At 38.7% G+C, this 26,940-nt stretch overlaps 1 protein-coding gene across 2 annotated transcripts in view; it reads left to right on the forward strand.

Moving 5' to 3' along the window:
* Positions 1-23,870, forward strand: part of NSUN2 (NOP2/Sun RNA methyltransferase 2) — a 37,460-nt gene extending 13,590 nt beyond the window's left edge. The window contains exons 9-19 of one of the 2 annotated variants that reach the window (XM_042463925.1): positions 1,375-1,505; positions 3,642-3,715; positions 4,777-4,907; positions 6,372-6,468; positions 8,991-9,148; positions 11,206-11,298; positions 14,894-15,029; positions 15,747-15,827; positions 16,829-16,967; positions 18,082-18,121; positions 21,477-23,870. In XM_042463925.1, coding sequence (XP_042319859.1) covers positions 1,375-1,505; positions 3,642-3,715; positions 4,777-4,907; positions 6,372-6,468; positions 8,991-9,148; positions 11,206-11,298; positions 14,894-15,029; positions 15,747-15,827; positions 16,829-16,967; positions 18,082-18,121; positions 21,477-21,861 — 1,465 coding nt within the window. In that variant the 3' untranslated portion in view covers positions 21,862-23,870. The remainder of the gene's footprint in view (positions 1-1,374; positions 1,506-3,641; positions 3,716-4,776; positions 4,908-6,371; positions 6,469-8,990; positions 9,149-11,205; positions 11,299-14,893; positions 15,030-15,746; positions 15,828-16,828; positions 16,968-18,081; positions 18,122-21,476) is intronic. The other variant, XM_042463926.1, reaches the window with a different exon arrangement.
* The last annotated feature ends 3,070 nt before the right edge of the window (positions 23,871-26,940 follow it).

Here is a 26,940-nt window from a genome sequence, read left to right on the forward strand (position 1 = left end):
GCATAGATAGAACTACTGAACACCTGCCAAGAGTTATCGACTCCCACAGGTTCATTAATGATGGTTATAAAAGAGAAATATCGCTGAGTGGCAGCATTGTAGTTAGTTATGTCACTATTTATTTAGGTCACCTGGAGTGATCTTTAGATGCCAGATTTCAGATCAAAAAATATTTCATATGTTTGCTTTCACAGATTTTCAAAGAAAATTTAGACTAAGGCTGGCACACCAGTCAGCTGACCAGTCAGATATTCCAAGAATGCTATGATGTAGATTATCCTTTTTATTTCATCATGGTACCTTTCCCCAACATAGAGCTCTCCTGATGTGGAGAGCCTACATTAACTGTTTAGACAATAACAGTAGGAGTAGCGATGGTAGTAGCGGTTTGTGTTGTCTGGTTAGGAACAGTATCAAATTTCTATTCACCTATGAAGATCACTAGACCATGGGCCAGCCACACAATCACTGTGTAATCTACTTTAGAGGATTCTTGTGAGGATAAAATGGGCAGATGGGTAGGAGAAAGGATGCTCCCTTGGGTGCTTTGAGGGAAGGGTGGATAAAAATGTTTTGAAAAAATCATTGTTTTTGAAGTGGAAGTCATTGTTTCACAGTAACAGCTATGCAATTTGTGTTTTATAATTAGCTTAAACATCAGCCCTGTAGATGATAATCTTTGTTTCCTAACTGTAATGCTTTAAAATACCTCTCTATGGCAGGGTACAGACCGCCAGAAAGAGGCGCCAGGGAGGCGCCTCTCTTTGCTCCCCAGCAGTGCTGCAGCAACCAAACTGTGTGATGCTGCTGTGCAGCAACAAATGAGCATTAAAAAGCTGCTCCTTTTTTGCGGCACAGCGCAAAGACCTCCCAGTGGTCTCGCAGCTGCGCAGCGCTGTTTGAACGCTGCACAGCTGCGATTCCCTCATCACATGCTAGGGTTGCAGGGTGTGTGCACACGCTGCCCCGAGGCAACCCTAGCATATCGTGGGCATGCTGCAAAGGGTCCGTCTGTACAGGGCCCATTTGGCACTAGTTATCAGGACATTTGAACAAATCTTTTTTTCCTGTTCCATCGGTTCCACAGATTTTATTTTAACTGGAACAATTCACATTTCCTCTATCATTTCTTCTACATATGCTGTAGTTATATCTTTCTTTCCCCTATTCTGTGAAACTTTATCCCATAAATTGTCCACTTAGAAGACTGTGAGTGGTGCAAAACTACTTTGTACTGGAAACATTGTCTAAAATAATGAACCTGAAAATATTGCTCTCAGGGCTGCAGAATTGGCTGTCAAAATTGATCTGAAGTCCAAAATTTATTTGCACAATGAATGAATTGTCAGTTTATGAATAATACTGTTTGTGCAGGTTGCAGTTAAGGATTGCAACACGTGGAGTTGAGCAGCTGGCAGAAGGAGGCAGGATGGTGTACTCTACCTGTTCATTGAATCCTATTGAAAATGAAGCTGTCATTGCCTCTCTGCTGGAGAAGAGTGAAGGTTTGTAAAATTGCTCCTGTTTGTGTAGTGAAAAAAGCAAATAACACTCAAATTGTATTCAGATTAATGCAGGAGTGAAGAACTTTTGACTAAGGGTGCAAACACGTGAGCAGGATATCATGAGCCAACGCTGTTTTACTCTGCCCATGGATCCAGCCTGTTCCAGCCCCTGACATTTACCGGGTCCACATGCCCACCCATTGTCACACTATTCTCTGTGCAAGCCCCAGTCATGACCCATAAGAATGAAAATGGGATGCCTGGCTTCACTCACGTGGCCAAGCACCCCCTTCTGACATAACAGATTGTGACTGGGGCAGAGGAGGGCAGCATCAGTAAGGAGCTGGGTGGCCATCTGAACTACAGCTTTCATGGCATGGTTTCTGAGAAATTGCCACAAGTAGTCAATTTTTAAAAACCAGGTTAAGGTTTGGGCCAGCTGCACCAAAATGGCATCTGGTTCTCAGTCCAGGGCTGTTGGCCGGCATTGTCTTAATAGGATGACTCCAGGTTGGAGGGGTGGGGGGAACAGTCCTTTTGGCTTGTGCATATAGTCCCTAAGTCTATATCCTGGTAACATTTTAGTCAGAATTCAAGTTTCAATTTGGTGCTGCTATTGCATTTTGTATTGTAAAAATTTCTCCTTATAAACACAGGCTATGCTGTTATTTTTAATGCAGTGTTCATTAATCTATAAAAAGAGATCACATGCAAAGAACATAAAAGCCAAAAATAGCAGTGTCATGTATAAGCCCATTTATTTTTTCCCTCCCCTCAAAATTCATGTCAAACATACTGAATATAATTGCCTACTTCAGTATTCAGTAAACTAGACTCCATAGCTTCTGCCTCATTTCATTTGAATATGCAGTGCCACCATGGTATAGTGGATTACTACTTGGGAGATCAGAATTCGATTCCCCACTTGGCCATGGATGCCCACTGGGTAACCTTGGGCGAGTAATTAGTAAAGGATTAGTAATGCCCCTAGGATCACCATAAGTCAGAAATCACTTGAAGGCACACAACAACAGCAAATGACTTCTTGTGATATTCCTATTTTTAATTTGTTTGTAGCAGATCTTTTTATCTTCTAACTATTCTAACTAACGGATTTTGTTAACTAAATGTCTGTGTTCAAACTGAACAAAGTAAGTTTTTTAATTTTTAAAAAATGAAGTTGTTTATTTACTTAGAATGCTTTTCTGTTTACTTAGAATGCTGTTTATTTAATTACAATGCTTTTCAAGAACCAGTGTTCTTTGATTGGATAGTACTTTTCTTACTGTTATTATTACTAATTAATTATTATTTCTGGAGTGTTGTGGGGATAGAGAAGTGGCCCTACAAGGTCTCCTGGGAGGCCAGCATGGCCCCTAGCCTCTGATAGTTGATCTACCCTGGTCTAGCCCTTTTCTGCTAAACTCTCATCTGTTCATATTTCTCTTCTCTCATGTTATGCCTTGTGTTGATTACTCTAATCTGGATTTTAAAGCTTGCTGTTTCAGTACAGTTTTAAAGAGGCATGCCAGTGCATTTCTCTCTATATTTCATGTTTCTGGAGCCACTTGTTCATTATAAGATAAATTATGCTTTGATGTTGTTTTCCATGTCAGTGTAGATAATGACATTTCAATGACGAATTAAATTAAATTGGAGTGTGATTTTTCTATGTGAAGATGCTTTAGGTGACATGCCTGGGGCAGGGGGCCCTGTATTTTAAATAAGTAACAGATGCAGTTGGGAAGTAGTTCAGTTTTTTAAAAACAAAACACAACTTCTGTTTTCCTGATTGGAATGTGTACTTGAATACCATATCTCACAAAACTATAAATCCTAGAATTCCATAACATTGAAACCATGGCAGTTAAAGTTATGTCAAAGTGCATTAATTCTGCATGTAGATGCAGCCTGAAAGAATTGCTACTCCTGTATTCTATAAACACTTCAACTTATTGTCCTTCCTTAATGTTCTAACTTTCTTGTGTACATGCTTAAATAAATATTTTGTAATGTTGTGTTCCTTGTCAATTTAGCTATTTCTCACTGTTTTAAAGTTATTATTTTCCAGGTATCTCAGAACAATATAACTTCTGCAGACTTTTGTACTTTACTGTAGTCTTTTCCCCCCTCAAGGTGCTTTAGAACTTGCTGATGTCTCTGCTGAGCTGCCAGATCTAAAGAGAATGCCTGGGATTACAAAGTGGAAGGTAATTTTATAGAAAAACATGTAGTAGAATCATAGAATCATAGAGCTGAAAGAGACCACAAGGCCCATCTAGTCCATCCACCTGCCATGCAGGAACACACAATCAAAGCATCCCCATCCAGTCTCTGTTTAAAAAACCTCCAAAGAAGGAGACTCCACCACACTCAGAGGGAGTGTGTTCCATTGTTGAACAGCTCTTACTGTCAGGAAATTCCTCATAATGTGTAGGTGGAATCTCTTTTCCTGTAACTTGCATCCATTGTTCCAGGTCCTATTCTCTAGAGCAGCAGAAAACATCAAATACTTAAACAGGGCTATCATATCACCTCTTAACTTTCTCTTCTCCAGGCTAAACAAACTCAGCTCCCTAAAGTCTCTCCTAATAAGGGATGTTTCCAAACCCATCACCATTTTGGTGGTCCTCCTCTGGACACGCTCCAGCTTGTCAACATCCTTTTTTAATTGTGGTGTCCAGAACTGGACACAGTTATTCCAGATGAAGCCTGACCAAAGCTGAATAGAGTGGCACTGTTAATCCCCTTGATCTAGACACTATGTGTCTATTGATGCAGCCTAGAATTACATTGGCCTTTTTAGCTGCTGCATCACACTGTTGACTCATATTCAACTTGTGGTCTACTAGGACTCCTTGGCGTGGGACAGACCGTCCAAAAAGGAAGGTCTCCCGGTGCCCAGCTTTGGTCCGCCGGGAGGCCGCAGCCTCCAGACCATGAGACTTCCCCGGGGACCAAAAAGAACCCGCAAAAAGAGGGTTCTTCTTGCAGTACCATTATGCCAATGATGCATTCGCAACGTCATAATGGTACCGCAATGTGTGCATGCTAGGCCTCGGTCACGTAATGATGGCAGTGCCTATTTTGACGCCCTCATCATGTGCGAGGAGGGGCGAGGCATTGAGAAGCGCTCCTCTCTCCATAGCAGCAGCACATTTCTAGCATCACTCATATTCAGAGTGTTGCAAAATCATAAGGGAAGAATGAACTGCTTTATTACATGAATCAGCAATTTCAGTTCATGATGTATCTACGTTTTTCTTCCTAGGTAATGGCAAAAGATGGTCAGTGGTTTGAAGACTGGAAAGAAGTCCCTTCAAACAGGCAAACCCAGATCAGGCCCACTATGTTTCCCTTAAAAGATACAGAAAAACTTAAAGCATTAAATTTGGAGCGCTGGTATGTATTCTTGCTATGATTTGAAAGTTACATCACTCTGCATAATTTTGTCTTGTACACTTAGTGGAATTAGGGCTTTTCCTCTTCCATGGTCATTTGTTTTTCATCTTTAACCAGGGTGGACAGCTTCCATTTTCTAGCGGGGTACATTGCACCCCCTTGGAACCCTGGAAAACTACATCTCTTATTGTCACCCCCTATCTCTCGACTCCACAAAAATGGGGAGTTTGAAAAAACAGTCCACTTTTCTATGCTTTCTGGTTGTTTGCCATAAAGCTATGTTTTGGGATATTTTTGTCCCATCACTTTCATCTAGGTCTGAATTCCTTTTTCTAAATTTGGGGGTGATTAGACCTCCTGCTCTGGTCCTTTCCTGTTCTGAAGGACAGGCGAGAAAAAGGCTGTAAATATGATAAAGTTGCCAATAACATATACCCACACAGGCATACACACACAACCCAGTTTGAGAGAATGTTGTTTGCCATTTGAGAGGCATACAGACTCTTGCAGTTTTTGTGAACTGTAGGGTGCTCTTGAGTTCAGGTTATCTCATAGTCAAAATATGTCTCTGAACAGCAAGGTGGGGGTGGGAAAGAATCAATCATGAAGAAGAACCAGGTAGAATGAAGAAGTAATTGAAAACTTTTAAAGTACAAATTATACAAAAATGAAGTGATGCAGTCATTGTTAGTTTGGTTCTAAAGCCACACACTTTAAACAGTTCGTATACAAAGTAATAATCTGAATTTATAGGCAGGCAAATCTTATTGTTGATTGATCTGGGTCTCGTGTAACAGGAACAAGCCCAAAAGTCTTGTGTTTATGTAGGCTTGCTTTCCCTCCTCTACCACAGTCATGAAGGTAAATTTGGAAGTTGGCACTTTCAGTTTTGTTAACTAAAGGTTGTAATTCACTAAACCTAACAAACTATTTTATTATCACTTATATTTTTGATAGAAGTTAGTATCAGCCCTTGATTTTTGAAACTCCTTGTTGAAACAAACTGTAATTATATAAACATCAGTTTTCAAGGTGACTGATACTCTTAAACTATAGGTAATCTAAAGTGGTAGCTTCCAGTCTTTTTACAGCTGTTTTATACTACATGCAGGGAAACACACCAATATCATGCTTGCTGAACCTCATTTTCTTAACCAATGTTTATCTTGACGTGATCTCCCCTAGTTTGGTACAACTTTTTGTTGTTGTTATAAATCTTAGGTGCATATAAATTGAATTTTTGTATCTACATGCTATATAATATTCCTTGATGTAAAACATCCATCGGAAGAGAAAATTTTGAGAACTTGTCATTGTTGTGAATTATTACATTCTGCATTTGATAGTTCAAATAAATTTGCAGAAGAGAACCAGATCATTCAAAGTCTTCTTTTCAAAAACTGAAACTCAGCTTAGATACTGCCAGAAATGTGCATACTGATATAATTTGTGTGTTTTATCAAGCCTTAGAATTTTACCCCATCATCAGAATACTGGAGGCTTCTTTGTAGCTGTACTAATTAAGAAATCTCATATGCCATGGAATAAACGCCAACCAAAGGTAACATTTGATTTGTGCAAATGCATTCTTGATAACATTTGTTTCCTGGTTGCATTGTGACTGTAGGGACATTTGTGTGATGCTCCCTCATGTTGAGATCCAGTATCATTGTCTCCATTCTCCATAATTAAATTAACTAAAGAATAAGCACTTCCAGAGAAAAAAGCTAACAGCAAAGTAATAATATATGAGCCAGTCAGGTTCTGTGAAGTGCCATGTTTTTCTGATGTTCTGAAAAAAGAAAGAAAAGCCAGGGGTAAAAAGCCCTGTTAATTTAGCACTTCCTGAATACTGGTCTCACTATCACAGGGGGGGGGGGGGGGACCTGTATTTTTCAAGGTTCCATTTCAGACTTTGGCTTCTAACATTTGTGGGCTCTTAGTGGTCATTCTCATAATATAAACTCATTCCGGCAGACTCTATAAAGTGACTAACATTTCTATTAAATAATTATGTGAGAAAATAAAAAAGGGAAATGTAGTTCAGGATTTGAATAAGAGAATTTTGGATGAGCTTTTTTACTATTGGGTCAAAATTGAGAACTTGTAGTGGTTTAAGCACTGGCCTACCACTCTGGACTCACGGGTTTGAATCTCTGCTCAGCCATGGAAACTCAATGGGTGGCTTTGAGGAAGTCACAGCCTCAGAACTTGCTAAGAAAACCCCTTGATGGATTTGCATTGATGTTGCCATAATTGGGAAATACAGTTGGCCCTTCTTATACACTGATTTTTATACACGGATTTAAGCATAGACGGTTTGAAAATGTTCCCAAAAAGTATAAATTTACCTTGATTTTCCATTTTTTTATAAGGGACACCATTTTGCTATGTAATTATATTTAATGGGACTTGAGCATACACGGATTTTGTTATACACGGGGGATCTTGGAACCAAACCCCAGTGTATAACAAGGGTCCACTGTAACTTGAAGGCACACAACAGCAAAATCCCCATTTGTCTTAAATGAGGAAGTGAGATACCATGCCATTGATGTTTCCATGTTGAAAGTCGAAAAAATATGTTCATATGTTGAAAATAGGTTGGTTTAACTTATCTTCTGTATTAAAAAAAGATTTAACATTTTAGAATATTAATTTATATACATTTTAGGGGCATTGAAATGGATAGAAATCCATTGCTAGGGTCACATTGAGCCTCCCTTATCCAAAATGCTTGGGACCTGTAGTGTTTTGTTTTTTGGCATATTTTGGATTTTGGAATACTTGTTTTTGCATATACAGTACATATACATATATATAGTGAATGAGGGATGGGGGGAAGGGGGTTAGTCACATGTCCAGCAGCCGCTAAGTTTTTCCTCAAGCGCTTGAGGGTTCTGACAGTGTTGCATCACCCTCAAAAATTTGATGAGGGAAAGGATGCTGGTTCTTTCATTTCTACTCATGCAAGGCCCCTGTAAAAAGCAGACATCCCTGCTGCTTCCTTGCTTGTCACCACACTTTCAGTTGGTGGAGATAGTTAAATCTGCTTGGACTTTTTCCTCCGCATCTGTGAGGACTACAGCAGCTGAGTAAGGCACCAGTTGGCATCAGAGGCCAAATCTGCTTGGACATTTCCCTCCCTTCCCATCTATGAGGGCTATTTTCCAAGAGGGTAGAAAGTATACAGCCAGGGAAATGTCTGGGATGTCTTCTTTGAACATGGATCTTTTGTGAGCAGAGCTGTAGGAACTGGAGTCTTCCTCCCCTTCCCCTCCCCTCCCATCAAATTTCTGACAGTGGTGAGCTAGGGCTCCTTGAGGAAGCTGAAAGTGTGACTAACCCCCTTTCCTGGAAGGCGGAAGCAGGCAGGTGGCACAAAGCGTTGCAAATTTTTTATATTTTCAGATTTCTGAATAAGGAGGTTCAACCTCTAATAGCATTTTGTTAAATTTCCTGGATGTTTCCATGTGACAGTTAGGTCATGGCAATTTTTATAAAGTTATGCAGTATACAAAAAAAGAGCCCTTTCTCTAAACATTTTTCTTTATGGTAGATGGCTGTACTTAAGCTGCTTTCCCTTTTTAATTTACAGTTTAAGAGAAGACAATGAATATGTTTAAATTACTTTCCCCCCTAATTTTCCTAATAAGAAAACCATAGTTTTATCATGGGCCAATTAATTTAGGTCTTTGGTATCTTAGTATCCCAAACCTCAGTATGACAAATACTTGTTTAAAAGTCTCAAACTCATAGTGATAATAGTGTGTGATGCAAACATTGTATATGAAAATATGATTTAACTGCTTAGCATTTTTATGCCAATTTTTAAAAGCCATTTTAAAAAAACAGTTATGTATGTATTTTGAGCTGTAAAACAAACAAAAAAATTAAATTATTTATTTGTTTGTTTAAGGGATTTCTATCCCACCTTTCTCCCTAAATGGGACCCATTCATTCATTCATTCATTCATGATTCCTCAAAGTTGCTAGCAGTTTTCGACAAGAATAAACTTGACAACTATCATGACAATTAAGCATTTTTAATGCATTGCAACTTGATCTTTTTCTTTGGAATAGTTCCAGCATAAGCAGCCACAGAAGACAGGAGATGTAGTCCCCGTGGCTACAGAACAGGGATCTTCAGAAACTGTTGAAGTAACTGTGACAGCAAAAGGAAAAGATGGAGACTCCTTGGTAAATGAGAGTACTGAAGTGAAGAAGGATGGAGTTTGTGGGTAAGAAGCTGATTATTTAAGGCTAGTGCTTTTAGAAACAGTAAAGTTATGCCACTGATCTGAATTAGTGTTTGTTCTGATTCTTCCAGTGGAAAACCTCATGCTTTCTACTTATTGCTCAAACTTTAAGTTGGTCTTTTTAAAAAACCATCAGTTTTAAAGAAATTCTCAGTTAGACGCTTTTTGGAAATGTGTTATGCTTTCTGATGAAAGATAATATAAGCTTCAGCAGACTTGAGGTTTTACACTGAAAATACATAGATAAGAGGACACAATTTCTGCAACTGGTATTTATGCAAAGTGCACAATTATGTTGCATGCTTTCTTTTTGCTAGCAATTACCACACAGATTTTTCAAAGTACTAGGACTAGAAAGATCCCCAAAATATCCATAATAGCCTCCTAACAATATGCAGTTCTTTCAAAACAATTGTGTATTGTCTCTTCTATCTATCCTCAGAGTCACTCACGTCCTTTTTATGTTCTGCCCAGTTCATGCATGTAGGCGCAATTTCCTAATTTTATAGAAATCATATTTTTTTTTAAAAAACCAAGACTATATAAATTAAATTAAAAAATAAAGCAGCAGATAATAAACTGAAGATACACAAATGAGAAACCATTTATGCATACATGGCTAGAAAAAAGTATCCAGATACCAGGTATATGTCTGCGTGAAGCTGACATTAATATGCTGTGCATTCAAATGTAGAAAGACAAAAGAGGTTTTGTACCCATTGAGTAAAAGGGTAGGGATAGTCTTTACAATGTGATGCTATACTTTCATTGAGACCATGTAACTGAAATGGCAGAGGGGACCAATTTACACTGATCAAAGGTTAATTTCCAGTATCTGGACATACAGTTGAATAAGTCTGTAGAATTCAAAGATTGCTATAAAATCAATTCCATTTTGCTGAGTTATTTGTTGGTTGATTTCTCTATCTAATTTGTCATTCTATTTGCTCCTGAAATTTGAAATATTTTATTTATTGACCAACAAGTATTGATAAATTGAAAGTTGTAGAGTTCTTTTTTAAAGCATATTTTCCTTTTAATTTGCATCAATTTGATGAGTATTTCCATAAGTAGAAGAAACTTTTAGGCACTTGATACTGCAGTGCCATACTTGCATGCCAACATATATTTGTAATTGGATAAACTAAAATTCTGCAGATGCTAACACATACTTCACCATTAATCCAGCTAATGGTTAAAATTCATCAGAACAAATCGGTTGATTGAGACTAAGAATTGTTCTGATAGCCTGAATCTTAGTCATAAAATCTTAATTACCCTATGAAGCATGAGAAAATATATCAGAATACTTGCACATGAAAATGTAACTGCTAAAACTGGGGGAAGTAAAGCCTTTTCTGAAATACTCACCTAAAAAGATACATTGGACAGATGTATACACCATTGATGGAAGATTTACTGTGAAGGAAAAATTGTAACTGTTGGTAGACATCAATATTTGATCTGATAGTCATCAATAATGTCTGATGATGCAGATTAAGATCTGGAAAGCCAAATTTGTATTTCTTAAATGGAAACTGCATCTTCCTTGGGGAAATCCATGATTATCAGGAATCCCAGATATGCCTTCTCTCTCCATTGGCAGGTGAAGACATTCTTATTTAGGCAGGCCTTTTGAATTTTAATTATGGAATTGTTGATGTGCTGTATTTTTAAAATCTTTAAATGAAAGTATATTGTAAATATGTTTTTAATGTATTGAATGGTTTTTAACTGTGTTTTTAATAATACTGTTGTATAATTCTCTTTTAACTTTTGTAATCAATGTTTTAGTTGTAATTTTTTAAGCCATTGGAAGCTGCCTTGGATCCCATAATAATAAACGTTGATGCTGGATCAAGAAGCCTTCCTCCACTACCATTCCCTTCTTCTTTTGTGTCGTGTCTTTTTAGATTGTAAGCCTGAGGGCAGGGAACTGTCTAATTAACCTTTTTGTAAGTTGTTCGGATACCCTTTGTGGCTGAAGAGGGGGTATAAATACTCCAAATAAAAATAAAATAAGAGCTTTTTTTTTCCAGGCCTCCACCTTCTAAAAAAATGAAACTTTTTGGATTTAAAGAAGATCCATTTGTATTTATTTCAGAAGAAGAACCACTATTTCCAGCTATTCAGTAAGATAAGATCTTTTTGACTTCTTTTTGTGTTTGTGTGTGTGTGTGGGGGAAAGACATGCTAAATTTTGATACCCCATTTTTTAGTTTAGATTAATGCTTTACAGAAAATTTGGATCATCTAACTCTTAGATGTCAGATATCATCTATCTCTTAGATGTGAGGTAGTTCAACCCAGCTGAGTCAGACTATGAAGTGGAGGATGAAACTTCAGTATCCTTGACAGATGGCTATCTAACTTCTGTTTTAAATGTCTCCAGTGAAAGATAATCCACCACTTCCTGAGTCTGTCTATTGCACTGCCAGGCAGCTGTCCCTGGTATGATGTTTCTCTTAAGTGGAACAGAAGTCTGCTTCCCTGCAACTTGGAACCCATTGGTTCTGCTTTTAACTTTTGGAGCAACAGATAACAAGTTATCCTTGCTCCATGTTCTCTGTCACATCCTTTTAGAAATTGAATCAGTCACTTCATATCTTTGTTTTTATTTTTTTGAGTTGGACTCAAGGTGGCTTACAGAATAAAAAGAAATATAACATGGAATGATTTAAGATTAAAATACAGTGGGCCCTTGTTATCTGCTGGGATTTGGTTCCAGGACACCCCCCCCCCACACACACACACATAGATACCAAAATCTGTGGAAGCTCAAGCCCCATTAAATACAAAGGCACTGTAAAATGTCCATTATATGAAATGGTAAAATCAAGGTTTGCTATTTGAAATGTATATGTTTTTGGAATATTTTCAAACCATGGATGCCTGAATCTGTGCATGAATAGATACAGAGGACTGACAGTATTATTAAACTATGTACTTTAAATATCTAAATATGCTAATATACCCAGTTCATTCCACTATTACATAGGATGTATTTTCCAGAACAATTCCTCATTCTGGACACTCTTCTTGAAATGCACACTAAATTGTCAATCGCCTACTTAAAGTGCACATTATCAAAATAACTTTGAGACCAGCATGCAGTGCACAGGCGAAACTTTTCACACTCTTGGCATAAGTCAAATCCCTATAACACTCCACTCAAGATCTCCTTCTAAAAAGATTCTAGGCTGGTAATTTGCATTGAATGGTTTAACTAACTGTGCATCCACTTAAGTGCAGTGCCATATAGTCCATATTTTGCCACCTTGTCAACAAAGATATCATGGGATACCTCAAAACTGAGTAATATGTTTCTTGGACTAAGGTCATACCATAAAAGGGAGAGCTGTTGTGTCTTTACAACCCTTCACAAGGGTGGACATGAGGGAACAAACTAAAGAAGTCCAAGAATCTTCTCAGCTAGATGATGATGGCTGCCTCCAACTCTCTAGATAAAAGGCTGGTAGTCTTTGAGAGCTTTTTTAAGCCAATGGAAACAATATTAAACGCTTTACTGAATTCAAGATATGCTATATCCACAGCGTTCCCATGGCCAACCTGCAAGTAATACTGTCAAAAAAAGGGAGAAGGTTCATAGAATCATAGAATCGTAGAGTTGGAAGAGACCACTAGGGCCATCCAGTCCAACCCCCTGCCATGCAGGAAATCCAAATCAAAGCATCCCTGACAGATGGCCATCCAGCCTCTGTTTAAAGACCTCCAAGGAAGGAGACTCTATCACCCTCCGAGGGAGTGCATTCCATTGTCGAACAGCCCTAACTGTCAGGAAGTTCCTCCTAATGTTCAGGTGGAATCTCTTTTCCTGTAGCTTGCATCCATTGTTCCGGGTCCTGTTCTCTGGAGCAGCAGAAAGGAAGCTTGCTCCCTCTTCAATATGACATCCTTTCAAATATTTAAACAGGGCTATCATATCACCTCTTAACCTTCTTTTCTCCAGGCTAAACATCCCCAGCTCCCTGAGTCGTTCCTCATAGGGCATGGTTTCCAGACCCTTCACCATTTTTGTTGCCCTCCTTTGGACACGCTCCAGTTTCTCAATGTCCTTTCTGAATTGTGGCGCCCAGAACTGGACACAATATTCTAGGTGGGGCCTGACCAAAGCAGAATACAGTGGCACTATTACTTCTCATAACTGACAAACCCAAGTTTTTTCTGCATCTGGGGATATAATCCACCTGGAACTACATACATACTTATTTTATATCTTACCTTTTACCCAATATGGGACCCAAGCTGACACACTATAAAGTTAGCTTCGTACTTTCTAACATTTGCATTATCACTTTTCTGTTTTTCCCTCCTGCTTTATTCAAGTCTGTCAACAAGACATCCATTTTCAGAACATGGATTCCCATATAGCTGTATACAGTTTTGTTTTGTTTTTACATATTATGCCCCTCTCCTTTCCTTTTGAACAAGGTATACTTTTCAATTGTTATGTATCATTCATGGGTTTCATTCCTTCATGTCTCAGCAGTACCTATCAGATTTTACTTAACATCCTGTATATGATTTTCAAGTTGAACCTGTTTGTTTCTCATGCTCCGTGTGTTTTAGACAGTTGAGGGTGAAGATACTACACCTTAGTTTTCCTGCTGCATTTACCTGTAAATTACTGAACTGTTTCACAGTTTTGTGGATATTCCCCTTTGATTTCATGTGTTCTTGTCTCTGCCCACCCCACCCCTATTAATATTTGATTCAGTAGTTAATTCTGGGATTTTTTCCCCCATGCACACCCTAGTTTAAAGAGCCAGGTTTGTAATGCTTGTGTAAAAAACATTTTCATAGTTCCCATGAAGTACACCACATTATCTACAAATTGATCTTATAGACCATTATCTCTGACACCAAACCATTCCTGAAGATACTTTCTGCAGAACTATGAATTTACTTTCGGTTTTCTTTCTAATCCCATGGACTGAATCCAAAGAGAAAAGGGAATTTGCATGACTCCTAAATCCCTACGCTCCTGGATCAGCCAGAAGCCTCTCTGAGGCCACCAGCAGAAAGAGCATGGTCAATCCGCTATTTGTTGCTGGTCCATTTGGGACTGCGGCAGCAACCTGCTTTCAGAGCAGGCTGTCCAGTCACTATGGTCCCATGTCACTCAGGGGCCAACTTGAGCTGTCCACTCTACTTTGCTTCACCCCATGGTCTATCAGGTGTTAGATATCATCTATACTGAATCTTTTTTAAAAATTATCTTTATACAAAGTGTACATTTTAATCTTTTCTGCCAAGTTTTTTCCCATTCTTCTAACTGAATAGTCTCATCAATTTCCTGGGCTCATCTTATCATGCATTCTTTTATATATTCATTTTCCATCTCAAGTTTTAGAAGCAATTTGTATAACTTAGATAATAGTTTGTTGTTTGTTGTTGAAAGACGAAGTCCTGGTAGTGCAATGGTTATATGCCGGTACTGCAGCCACAATGTTGTAATTCAATCCTAGAGGTGGGCTCCAAGGTCTGCTCAGCTTTCCATCCTTTCGTAGGTCAGTAAAATGAATACCCAGCTTTTTGGGGGCAGTTGGCTTACACATTGTAAACTGCTTAGGGAGTACTAGTTCACTGATAAGTGGTATAGAAATATACTTGCCATTATTATTGCTATTGCTATTACCTTCCAACATATCTTCTGTAAAATATGTTTTTAAACTAACAATGTAATATAATCAAATCTATTTTCAGAACTTTTTATGCATTGGATCCTTTGTTCCCCAAAATGAATTTGTTAACTCGTACTCAAGAAGGAAAGAAGAGGCAGCTATACATGGTTTCCAAGGAAATAAGGAATGTACTGCTGAATAACAGTGAAAAGCTTAAGGTTAGACTTGCATTTCAGTTTTGAGCAGCAGAGCCCAAAATAATACTGGGGTGTTTGTGCACGGGGTGTATATGTTCTGTTCTTTTGTCCATAGAAGGTATTTCCTGCTCTGATGTTTCATTTGATCCTCATAGAACACAGTAACTGATAGACATAGCTTCTTGCAAACCTAGGCACACCACATTGATATAAAAATACTTATGGATGGTCGCTGGTAAAGAAAATGGAAGAGAGCAGTGGAGTCTCTCAGCAGTAGGAAGGGCTCAATTCCTCTTGTACTGTATCTTCTTTCTGATGACCTTTTTCTATCTCAGAAATTCCTTTTCCCTCTCAGAACTTCATGGTCACTTTTGGAGAAGGCTGTCCCTAGTGTCCTGTTTAATTGTTTCCTGTAATCTTATCTATTTATTTATTCCAGTTAGATCTTTAAACTCTGTCTGTATATGTATATGTGACCAGTCCCCTCGTGTGAATGAGGTATGCTCTACCTAAGATCCCTTATGACACACCTCTGTCTCCTTGGCTTTGTTTCACAATACATGTGAAGAGCAATATCCAGAGTAGGATGTATGGCTTCCTGCAATATTTTTAAAATGTGTGAGGATACCCAGGCACTGTTCTAGTAAAGCTACTGCTTACTAAGCATGCCCCCAAAATTTTCAGTATTGGAAAGTTTAAGTATGTTTAAAATTCTGTTCTTTTTAAAACCATTTTTAGGTTATTAACACAGGAATAAGAGTGTGGTCCCGGAATAGTGATGGAGAACAGTTTGGCTGTGCCTTCAGATTAGCACAAGAGGTATCAGTAAAGCTACTATATTATGTTTCTGCAGTGTTGGTTATGCGTTGGAAAAAGAATGTTATTTATATTAAGAATATTTATGTGTGTGTAAAGGCTGTCAGAGTTTTAGCATGCACTCATTGGTCAGACAAAAATATGAATAGGGAGCCAATGTGGCCATAAAATGTAAGAGAGATCTGTGAGAGGTCAAAATAAAGCTTAAAGGTATGCAAGGTAAGGATAGTAGCCATTCGCAAAAGTAAAAGTAGATGATAACTAGTTTGGCTTTACTAGTTAAAAACCTGTAAGGGGAGAAAATCATTCTTTGATTTCAAGGCTAAGTGAAGAAATATGCTGACTTTCAAGGAAAGCAAATATTTTGTAAGCAAAATCAAAAAGGACACAACTGTTTTTAAAATCAACATTTAGAAACCAGCAGGGGGACATTTCAGTCTGTTGGGGGCACAGCTGCAAACTTGAAATACATCATTCTTCAACAAATGAACATCCAACACTAGAATGTTACCTGATTGGATATGGAGCTAGGCTTTTCTTACAGTTGTCACAAAATGTACCTTTTGCATTTCATAGCAGTTGTCACTACTATTAACAGTCATCTGTATGCCAGTTCGGGATAGTTATCTTTTTTTAGTTATTTTTATTGATTTTCAAATCTTTATATAAAAGTCAAATATTACAGTGCAATTAACAGAATTGTTACTGTATATCTGAAACCCCCCAAAATCTCTGCCATAATATCTCTGTCTTTATGATGCTACATCTTACTGGTGTATGGTTGGAATGCTGATCACGTCAGATACAGTATAATTATTTTATTGATTCGGAATTGGAGCAACTGCAATTGACAATCTTATTCATAGCTATAATGATTGAATATTAAAATATTAATTTAAAAATACACATTTTATTTATTTATTTATTGTTTTTGGACCAATCCATTGGCCAGATCTCTTCTGATAAGAAAACAATTTAAAAATGGTTTTATGTTTCATCTCCAGGGAATATATACACTTTATCCCTTCATTAATGCAAGGATTGTAAATGCCAATATAGAGGATGTTAAAGTGCTGCTGACAGAAGAGAACCCATTCTTAAGTAAATTCAGTAATGAGGCATGCAGCCAATTAAAAGGGATGGGTAAGTGTTCCCTTCTTATTTCTAATATACCACTATTGTGTAGCATTTTCAACTTGGTGTTAAGAACCACGCTGCTACTAATTTGGGAGAATTAAACAAAATATTAAGAACAAATTTTAAAGGGTGGCATGACCATTACATTTTTCAGTACAGTGGTACCCCGGGATACGAATGCGCCGCCTTACGAAATTTCCGGGTTACGAAAAAAATCCATTAAAAAAAACTGTTCTGGGTTACGAAAAAAATTTTGGTGCTTTTCGGCGCTTTTTCGCACGAAATCGCGGCTTTTCCCCATTAGCGCCTATGGCATTTCGGCTTGCGAATGCTTTTCGGGTTACGAAAGCGGCGGCGGAACGAATTAATTTCGTAACCCGAGGCACCACTGTAGTTGTATATTCCAAGAGAGGCTGGAAGGTCATTGTGCTAAATCTATCTACCAAATAAGTTTTTTTTAGAGGTAAGGACAAATTTTACAATGGTGTAGTAAATTTTCTTGTAAGTGATTGCAGCAGTCTTTTGCCCACAGCACTCTCATCTGGCTGCACTCTCTGTGAATGAGTCACCATATGCCCACACAAAATCATAAATATACTGATGTATTTACTCTTACAGAGAAATGACCTCTGATTCTGCTTTTGCAAAAGCGGGAAAGACCCAAGCTGCAGTTCAAAGGTGGTGGTTCTTACATGTATAATGAAAACTAGTAATCTAAGCTAAAATTTTATCTGTAGTTTTCAGTGTTGTACTACCTATCTCCCACAGGGCAAGTCACTTTGGAAAATGGGAAATTGGGTTGCCTCATCTGAGGAGGCCCCAGTGAATGGCAGAGTTAAACCATCCTCTTTCGAGCAACCCAAATGAATATCATTATTTCCCTGCTGCTAAAAGCAGTTACAAGAACAGTGATACTGCCTTGCTAGCTATTTAATCAGCTAGGGAAATGAGTGGGGTTATGCAGGGCTCTGGGAGCTGTATGGTGCATGGCCAAGGGCAACATAGCAGGCTTGAAGCTGCAGGTTGTCCATCTGTGGATTAGAATAATATATGTGTAATAAAAATTACTATTTTGCAGATCTGCTGTTATAATTTATAATATGTCCCCCCTTTTTTGCAGCTATAGGGAGCGTAGTCTTGAAGTATGAACCAGATTCAAAGTAAGTGACCATACTGTTAATTGTCCATGTGGGCGCATGAGCTTGAACTGGTGTATGTGTAGAGGCAAATACAAGTCAATGTCTATGAACAATTTGGCTTAGAGAAACTGAAGGGGATTCGTTTTTGATAAAATTATCAGCTTGATAGATGAAGGGAATACCATAGATATTCTGGAGAGAGAATTAAATATATTTAAATGAAAGCTTTGGAGGCTTGATTTCAGTAACTTTGACAAGGTTCCCCATGACATCCTTGCAAACAAGCTTGTAAAATGTGGGCTAAACAAGGTAACTGTTGCATGAATTTGGAATTGGTTGATCGGCCAAACCCAAAGGGTACTCAGCAGTGGTTCCTTTTCATCCTGGAGAGAAGTGACCAATGGGGTCCTGCAGGGCTCTGTCCTGGGCCCAGTGCTAGTCAACATCTTTATCAATGACTTGAACAACAGAATTGGGGGCATAGTTATCGAATTTGCAGATGACACCAAATTAGGAGGAGTAGCTAACACCCCAGAGAACAAGAACAACATTCAAAATCATATGAATAAACTGGAAAGCTGGGCCAAAGCTAACAAAATGTAAGGTATTGCACTTAGGATGGAAAAACATGAGTCAACAGTACGATGTGGCAGCTAAAAAGGCCAATGCAATTTTAGGCTGCATCAATAGAAGTATAGTGTCTAGATCAAGGGAAGTAATAGTGCCCCTCTATTCTGCTTTGGTCAGGCCCCACTTGGAATCCTCTGTCCAGTTCTGGGCACCACAGTTCAAAAAGGATGTTGAGAAACTGGAGCGTGTTCAAAAGAGAGTGACTAAACTGGAAACCATGCCCTATGAGGAACGACCTAGGGAGCTGAGGATGTTTAGCCTGGAAAACAGAAGGTTAAGAGGTGATATGATAGCCCTGTTTAAATATTTGAAGGGATGTCATATTGAGGAGGGAACAAGCTTGTTTTCTGCTGCTCCAGAGAACAGGAGCTGGAGCAATGGATGCAAGCTATAGGAAAAGAGATTCCACCTCAACATTAGGAGGAACTTCCTGACAGTAAGGGCTGTTCGACAGTGGAACAAACTCCCCTGGAGTGTGGTGGAGTCTCCCTCCTTGAAAGTCTTTTAAACAGAGGCTGAATGGCCATCGGTCAGTAATGCTTTGAGAATTCCTGCATGGCAGTGGGTTGGACTGGATGGCCCTTGTGGTCTTTTCCAACTCTATGATTCTAATAGCTTTCAGTGGAATAACATTTCTGAATTATAAATATTTTTGGGCAGGACTTGCCTTCTTAAATGTTATGTGCATAGAGACTAGGGTACATTATAATCAAAACAAAACCTTTTAAAGTTTTATGGATTTCAGTGAGAAAATTAAACATGGGCATAAATAGTCTCCTATTGAAATAATTGGACATAAAGTGCTTATTTTTGGCTGACTGTGAGACCCTACATTTTATTACTGTCATCTAAGGAAATGAGGAATTATAATCCCCAAGAAACATGTTTTGTTGTAGAATTCACATAAAACTAAAGTTCTAAACTAAATTGTGGGCATTTTCCAACATTGTCTACAGTTCTTCATATGACAGTGTCTCTTGATTTCAGCCAGTTGATATGTTTTTAAAAGACAAAACATATTCTTTCTGGCACAGAACTTTCTTTCTTTTTTCTTTTCTTTTGCAAAACAAGGGCTGACAACTACATGAAACATTTATTCTCCCTCATGTGAATAAATGTTTTCTGGCATTTGGTTGTGGTGGAATGGGCTTAGACTGCACCTGCAGAGTGTATCATTTGGAACCTTCTAGAAAGTTACAGAAACGTTTTGGTGGTAGCCCCATCCATTTCCAGAAGCCCTACATGAGGGGCTTCCTGCCAAATCTGCCAGTCTTTTCATCTGCTGCTGCATTATCATCAAAGGAACTATGTTTATCAGTCTTATTTCGGTTTTTGATCATGGCCTCTGGCCCCTTCAATCCTGGTATTAGCCAGGCTCTTTGGGTCATCTAGCATTTGGTGGTTGTTGTCATGCTTGCCCTCACTTCATTCCTTGCTGGCTTCATTCAAAAAGTGTGTCCCTTGTAGTGCCAAAATCCCAGGATGGGATAAACATCTGAAGAATGGATAGGGCTGCTGGGGTGGGCAGAGCTACTGCCAAAATGCTTTTACATCATTCTAGAAGGTTCTGAACAATGCAGTGTGCAGGCACAGAATAACTCTATTTTTAACAGGTATGCAACCTGTCCTTTCTGTTTTGTTAAACAATAGCTGCAACAAGAATATCAGCCATTGCTGCAGTCATCATTTCCACAAAATGGGCTTTGGAGAAAAAGGAGGACACTTAAGTGATGTGCTTTTTCTCATATCTCTCTTATAAAAAATTGTAAAGATTAGATCTTAATTACTTGTAGCAGTAGATGTTGTGCACCTCTGTTCTAGATACCCAAGAGTATGTTTTTTATCCTCATGCTGTGGTGTGTGATTCACTTCTCACAGTTGCATCCTTATGGAAATTCAGGTCGAAAAGAATATGGACTGACCACATACCACCTACTAAAGCGCTTAGTATGTGAATGTGCTTTGATTTAGTGAGACAGTGCAAAAGGAAAGTAGCTGTTAAACCTGAAATACCAATTTGTAGGCAAACTGGAACTTTGGGTTCCCCAACAGACACTTCCATTACTTGTATTCTGTCCCTTGTATTTACGATAGTTGTATTGTTCATTAACATATTTTTTGCAAAAGGTGTCAGATTACTTACATTGTAGCAAGTATGTGGCTGCCAATCTTTTTCACTGCGGAAACCCAATAAATAAATGTAAGACAAGGCTTACATTTGTTTGTTATTGCTGCAACTGTCCCAGAAATCATTCTGAATTAGCATTTGTTGGAAAATTACTTGTAGCATGGTCAGCTTGACATTACAAATGTCATGATTAGTTTCTTCTCAAATGGGGGAAGACAAGTTTTATATTTATGGATTTTAATTCCTTTTAGATTAAACTATTAAAAAACACACACACAAAACTCAAACTGAGTCAGACTCATGGAACATCTGACTCTGTATTATCTGTTCTTAACTGGCAGTAACTTTCCAGTATGCCAGATGGAGAGCAGCTCAGTTAGCTGGGATTCGTTTTCAGTTTTGGGCACTGAGATTTGACCTGGAGCCTTCTGTATAGTAAAATATATATTCTCTTACTGAGCTGTGGCAGTGCCTTAGTTGCAACACATTTAAAACCAGTAGCAGTGTTGTTGAAAACTATTAATAAAGCATGGCAACAGAATTTTATACACAAAACAATAGCATACAAAAATCTATGTGTCTCTTAAAATAGATTTTCAATTGTTTCTATGTTTGTAGCAAACCAGATACCCTTCAGTGTCCTATAGTGCTATGTGGCTGGCTTGGCAAGACTTCCCTCCGTGCCTTTGTCCCCAAGAATGAGAAATTGCATTACCTGAGAATGATGGGGGTGGAGGTATTCAAAGCAAAGAGGAAAGAAGAAAATACAGAAGGCAAAACAGAAACAGGATCCATAGACACTGCAGAGCAAATACCAGAAGAAATGAACTTGGAATGTGAAGCCAAGTTACCCGTACAGGCAGAAGATGAATTGAATGCTCAACCTGTGAAGGAACTCATGGAATCGAGTATAGCACAAAATCTTTCTTCCAGTAACAAAAATGAGAGTACCAAAAATACAGATGTCAAAGATAAAGGAGATATTGGTGATAAAGAAGACTAAAACGTTAATTCTTACTGACTATATTATTTTATAGTAATGCAACTAAGCATTGAAAGCAAGTTTTAATAAAAAAAAATCTATAACAATTTATTGAGAAAATGTGTGGGGATGGTTTAAAAGAGCTTCTTCCTCTTTAAATAATTTATATATATATATTGTTTTTTTCTTCCTTTTTTAAAAAAACATGTAAACTCTGTGATGCTTATAACTTCAGTGGGTCTTTTGCCAGAAATAGATTACACACCACAAAAATGACACTTGACAGTGTCCATGTTGATTAAATCATTGCTTTGTGCGTCTAATTTATAAAATTGAGCTAATATACTTTGTCAGTTGAAATAATATTGATGACAGGGAATCTGTCATCAACTTTTATATACATGTAAAGATAGGTTTCCTGTGTTTATTTAAAATGGGTCCATGGTTTGAAAGTGAAATGAAAGTCTGGATGTTAACTGTATATTTGACCTTAGCTTTGTGATGGTATCGGCTTACAGTAGGCAGCATTTCATGGTTCAGTATTTTAATACGGACCTGGGCAGTCTCCCCTCTTCTTCCAATACTGACATTTCCCCTTTTGAAATGGAAAATTTCACTTCCAAAAGCCTCCTGGAAGTGCATGTCATTTCTCAAAATGAGAAATTTTAAATCCAACAGGTAATAGGATGTACAAGAGAACAAAATAACCACCATGTATTGAGTGAAAATGTAAGGTATTTTCTAATCTCAGTGAGGATTCTTGTTAATTGAGAGTTAGGGTCAGTGTTATGTCCATCTCTTCTATTTGATGGCCCCAGTGAAAATGCCAATACCTTCCCACAATGGAGGAAACATCCAAGACCCCTCAATGGGACCTTCACTGCATCTGAAAAATATTTGGATCCCTAAACATTACCCTTGGATGAAACAAAAAGCAATAGACATATTGTGCTACTTCTTTGGGGGAGGGGGGGAACAGACCCTGGCCGGTTTTTGTTCATAGCAAGTGGGTGAAATTTAGAGGATGTTTTTACAGCTGTCCAGGCAACTGCCACAAAAGTGACCTCACATTTAGGTCTAGTTCTTCGATCCCCAAGGTATGTGTGCCCCACACATATGTTGTGGAGACCTACAAGGCTTGTTACAGGCTACCAGAAAAGGAAACTTCATTCCTGGTCATCCTGCCTCGAGCAATAAGCAAGGAGGTCTTTGCATCGCTTCCAGTTCCTCCACATCCCCACTGGATGTCTTACACAGGGCTACCAAGAGCAAGAATAGCTGGCATGCTCTCCTAGCTGTGTTTACCCTGTGTGTTCAGAGAATGCCTGAGTGGAACTTACATTGATGGGTTTTATATTTCTGTTTCAAATATTGGGCTCTGTCTGCTATGTAGGCAACTTTCCATAGAAAGGGACTTCAGGAACTCTTGAAACTAAGTATAGGCACTGCTTCTGTGCTCTGGCAAATGTGACCCTGTCCTTGTTTGCCCCAGGTTCTGAAGCATACATAGGGAGAATGCTTATGAGTAGGGCCTCCTTCTATGTCAGATGATGGCTCGGGGGCCAACCTTGAAGCTTTTGTTAAGGTTTTGCTTTTTTTACTTTTACGTCAGCAATAGTTCAATTCATTAAACTTCAGTTTCTTTGGAGGGTTAAAGCTATCTTAGTAAGTAGTTCTACAGTGATGGGTGCTTCCTAGTTAAACCTCTGTAATGGCATTCTTCCTTGTGAATGTAATGGGGACTACCACACCACTATTTGACAGGGAAGTAAAAGGAATTTACAGGTAAGTAGATACTATGCTGCTGGGGGAAAATGGAAGTATTATTGTGTCCATTGTTTAAATATTTTGTGCCGCAGCAGTGGCAGGAACACTTTAACCTATGCATGTTTGGATCTCACTCTTATGTTCCAGCTTTAGGGAAAATTCTGACGCACATTAAGTTACAGATTTACTGAACTGACATTCTGTTCAAGTGTAGAACTTTGCTATCTGCGGCATAGTAAATAAAACAACTTTGTTTACTGTTCTGTTGGCCCCTTTCTGAGATTTCTTTTCACTGCTCACATTCTATTCAGATTTATCTTGTGAGACAATAAACCCCATGAGCGACATTATTTGATTGCTTGTTCAGAAACTGGCAAAGAAGTTCAACATTACTGCGCAAGCAAAAATTGTATAGATTTTTCTAGAATAGGGTTTTTGAAGTGTGTTCTAGGAAATTGATTTCCAGATGAGTGGTTATATTAGGCTGCCACAGCAAGAAACAAGAGACTACTGGCACCAGACATTCCCCTGTCTGGAATGCAAGGTAGTTTACAGTTTCTTGCAGGAGTATTCATATACAGTGTTTTTCCACATTTTGTTGTGTACAACTTTATACTGAAATGGATTGAATTGACAATGCTGCCACTTAAGTATACTATACTCAGTATGTTAAGAGGCTCTGTATTCTGGAACACCTGTTGCAGACCAGAGCCTCCATTATATGAGTTGAGTGTTAGTGATAGGGTTGCCTTTGTGTTGCCATAAGTAGACTTGAAGGCATGCAACTAAAAGTGTAAGCCTCAGTGGTTGACTGTATTATGTATTTGCATGAGTGTAATAGGAGAAAAGATGGAAAGTTGTAAGAAACATCATACAACACTTGCAGCTGCAGTGGAGCCTTGTGTATTCCCCCTTCTCCCCAATCTTATTTTCCTTGTTTTATAATTGGCAACTTAGGCCCAGTACATATGGGCAGGAGCGGCATGCAGGTGCTGATTCTAGGGTTCAGGAGCGCACAGTAATTGCATGCTCCCAAGCCCTAGTCTGTATGGATGCTGCCATCATGACAGGAGGTGGCATCATGGTGGTACCCAATCCTGTTTGCGGTGCCCCCAAAAAGCTGCTCTAGGCAGCTTCATTTTGGCGACGTGTTGGTGCTGTAACGTGCGGCCGCTGCAGCACCAACTCGGGGCAAAGACGGGTGGCATGGAGCTGTCCTGTCGAGCCCCTTAGTTCATCTTCCTTTTCCCCTGTCTGGAATGCAAGGTAGTTTACAAAAATTAAATCAGATATGTTATTCAAATTACTGTTGTCTCCCAAGACCTAGCAATAGGATTCTTGCCCAGGACTGATTTCTAGATGGCTATTCTGTAGAAAAATCATATGTAAAAGTTACTTTAGAGCTCAAAGCCCTACTGATACTTATTGAGGAATGCAAATATGGGATTTAAAAAAAAATCTTGCACATAAACTAGGTAAATGAGGAAGGGAGCTGTAGCTAGCCTTATTTCTGGCACATAACTGACATGTGAAGTTTTAAGAACCTTTAATTTATACAAGGACAAAGATACAGTAGCTTGAATGTACTATTGTTTTGTTCTAAAGAAATCAAGTGGAGCAGCAGAGGGCAGCAAAGGGTAAGGTATAAATGTATTTTGAAATGTTTTCTGGGTAATATACATAGCTGGTTTATCTAACAACACCAGATTGGAAGTAGCAATTCATAACATCAAGGTTGGGACCCAAATGATATGGCAATTTGGTCTGTGTTAGGGCCCACAGAACAGTTTGCTTTGCATTTGTACAGTTCTGTCAATGTAATATGATTTTCAATATGAAAGACAGCAACAGCAATGTTTTGGTCAAAAATCCAATACACTACAGAAATAATCCAGTTTTAACTGTGCTGGCTCAGTACTAGGGAATCCTGGGAACTGTAGTTTATTGTGGCACCACCAGAGCTCTCTGACAGAAGGCTAAATGTCTCACAAAACTACAGTTGCCAGAATTCCCTAGCATTGAGCCAGGGCAGTTAAAGTCTCAAATTGGGTTATTTCTGCAGTGTGTTTTGGACCAGTGAGCAGGTGCTGTTTTATGTAAAATTTCCAGAAATTTGGAAACCATGGGGGAAATGTAGAAAGCCAGAAAATTTGGGAACCATGGAAAATGTGATATTTGAAATCCTTTATAAACTGAAAAACACTTTGTTACTTCTTTCAAGTAATTTCCAATTTGTAGTGACCTTAAGACAAAGTTATTACAGGATTTTCATGGCAAGATTTGTTCAAAGGGAGATTGCCACTGCCTTCCTCTTAGGCTGAAAGAGTATAACTAACCCAGTGGGTTTCCATGGCCAAGCAGGGATTGAAACCCTGGTTTCTCAGAGTCCTAGTTCTAGAGCCTAAATACTATGAAGGTACCAAATCTCATCTGATCTTGGAAGCTAACCAGGGTCAAGTTTAATTATTCCTTGAATGGGGGGCTGCCAAGGAATAGCAAGTTTGTTGTTAACTACCTCAAGTCAACCCCGACTCATGGCAACCCTGCGGATGAGACATATCCAAGCCCTCCTATGGTATCCTCAGCACTCTTGTCCAGCACTACATCTCAAGTGAATTGACTTTCTTCTTATCTGCTTTTTTCACTATCCAGCTGATGATGAGGAATACAATGGCTTGGATGATTCTCATTTTAGTGCTCAAGTGTATATCTTTGCTTTCTAGGATCTTGTCTAGTTCTTTCATAACTGCCCTTCTCATTCCTAGTTTTCTGAATTATTGACCCCGCCTCCATTGTGATCATTGATTGATCCTAAGTACAGAAACTCTGCAACTACATTGTTTTGATTTCCTCATTGTTTAGGTAGAATTTATTGTTTTCTTTATGCTCAACATTATGCTTCCCTTTGCAATTTTATGTTCGACTTTCCTTAGTAATTGTTATAAGTTTGTGATGTTTTCTGCTAGTAATACAACGTCACCCACACATCTTATATTGTTGATATTCCTTCCTCCTATCTTCACTCATCCTCCTCCTTCTGAGTCTAATCTTGCTTTTCTCAAGGTGGGACAGCATGGGAGCATAGGAGGTTGTGCGATGGGGCATGGGAACAGTCAGGGTGGTGGTAGTGGATGCGGGGATGGTGGGAGCTGGAGCATGCACAGGGGAGTGCAGAGACAGCGCAGGGGAGTGGAAGCGCATAGGGAATAGTGTGTGTGGGGGGGTTAAGAGAGCTCAGGGGGAATGCAGAGGGAAGGCCCAACCCGGTGTGACCCACCTTCTAGGATTTTACCCCATATGGGTCACACCACCACAACCCCTAGTGACCCATTG

The sequence above is a fragment of the Sceloporus undulatus genome, chromosome 4 (assembly GCF_019175285.1).
Source record: "Sceloporus undulatus isolate JIND9_A2432 ecotype Alabama chromosome 4, SceUnd_v1.1, whole genome shotgun sequence".
NCBI classification, from domain to species: Eukaryota; Metazoa; Chordata; class Lepidosauria; order Squamata; family Phrynosomatidae; genus Sceloporus; species Sceloporus undulatus.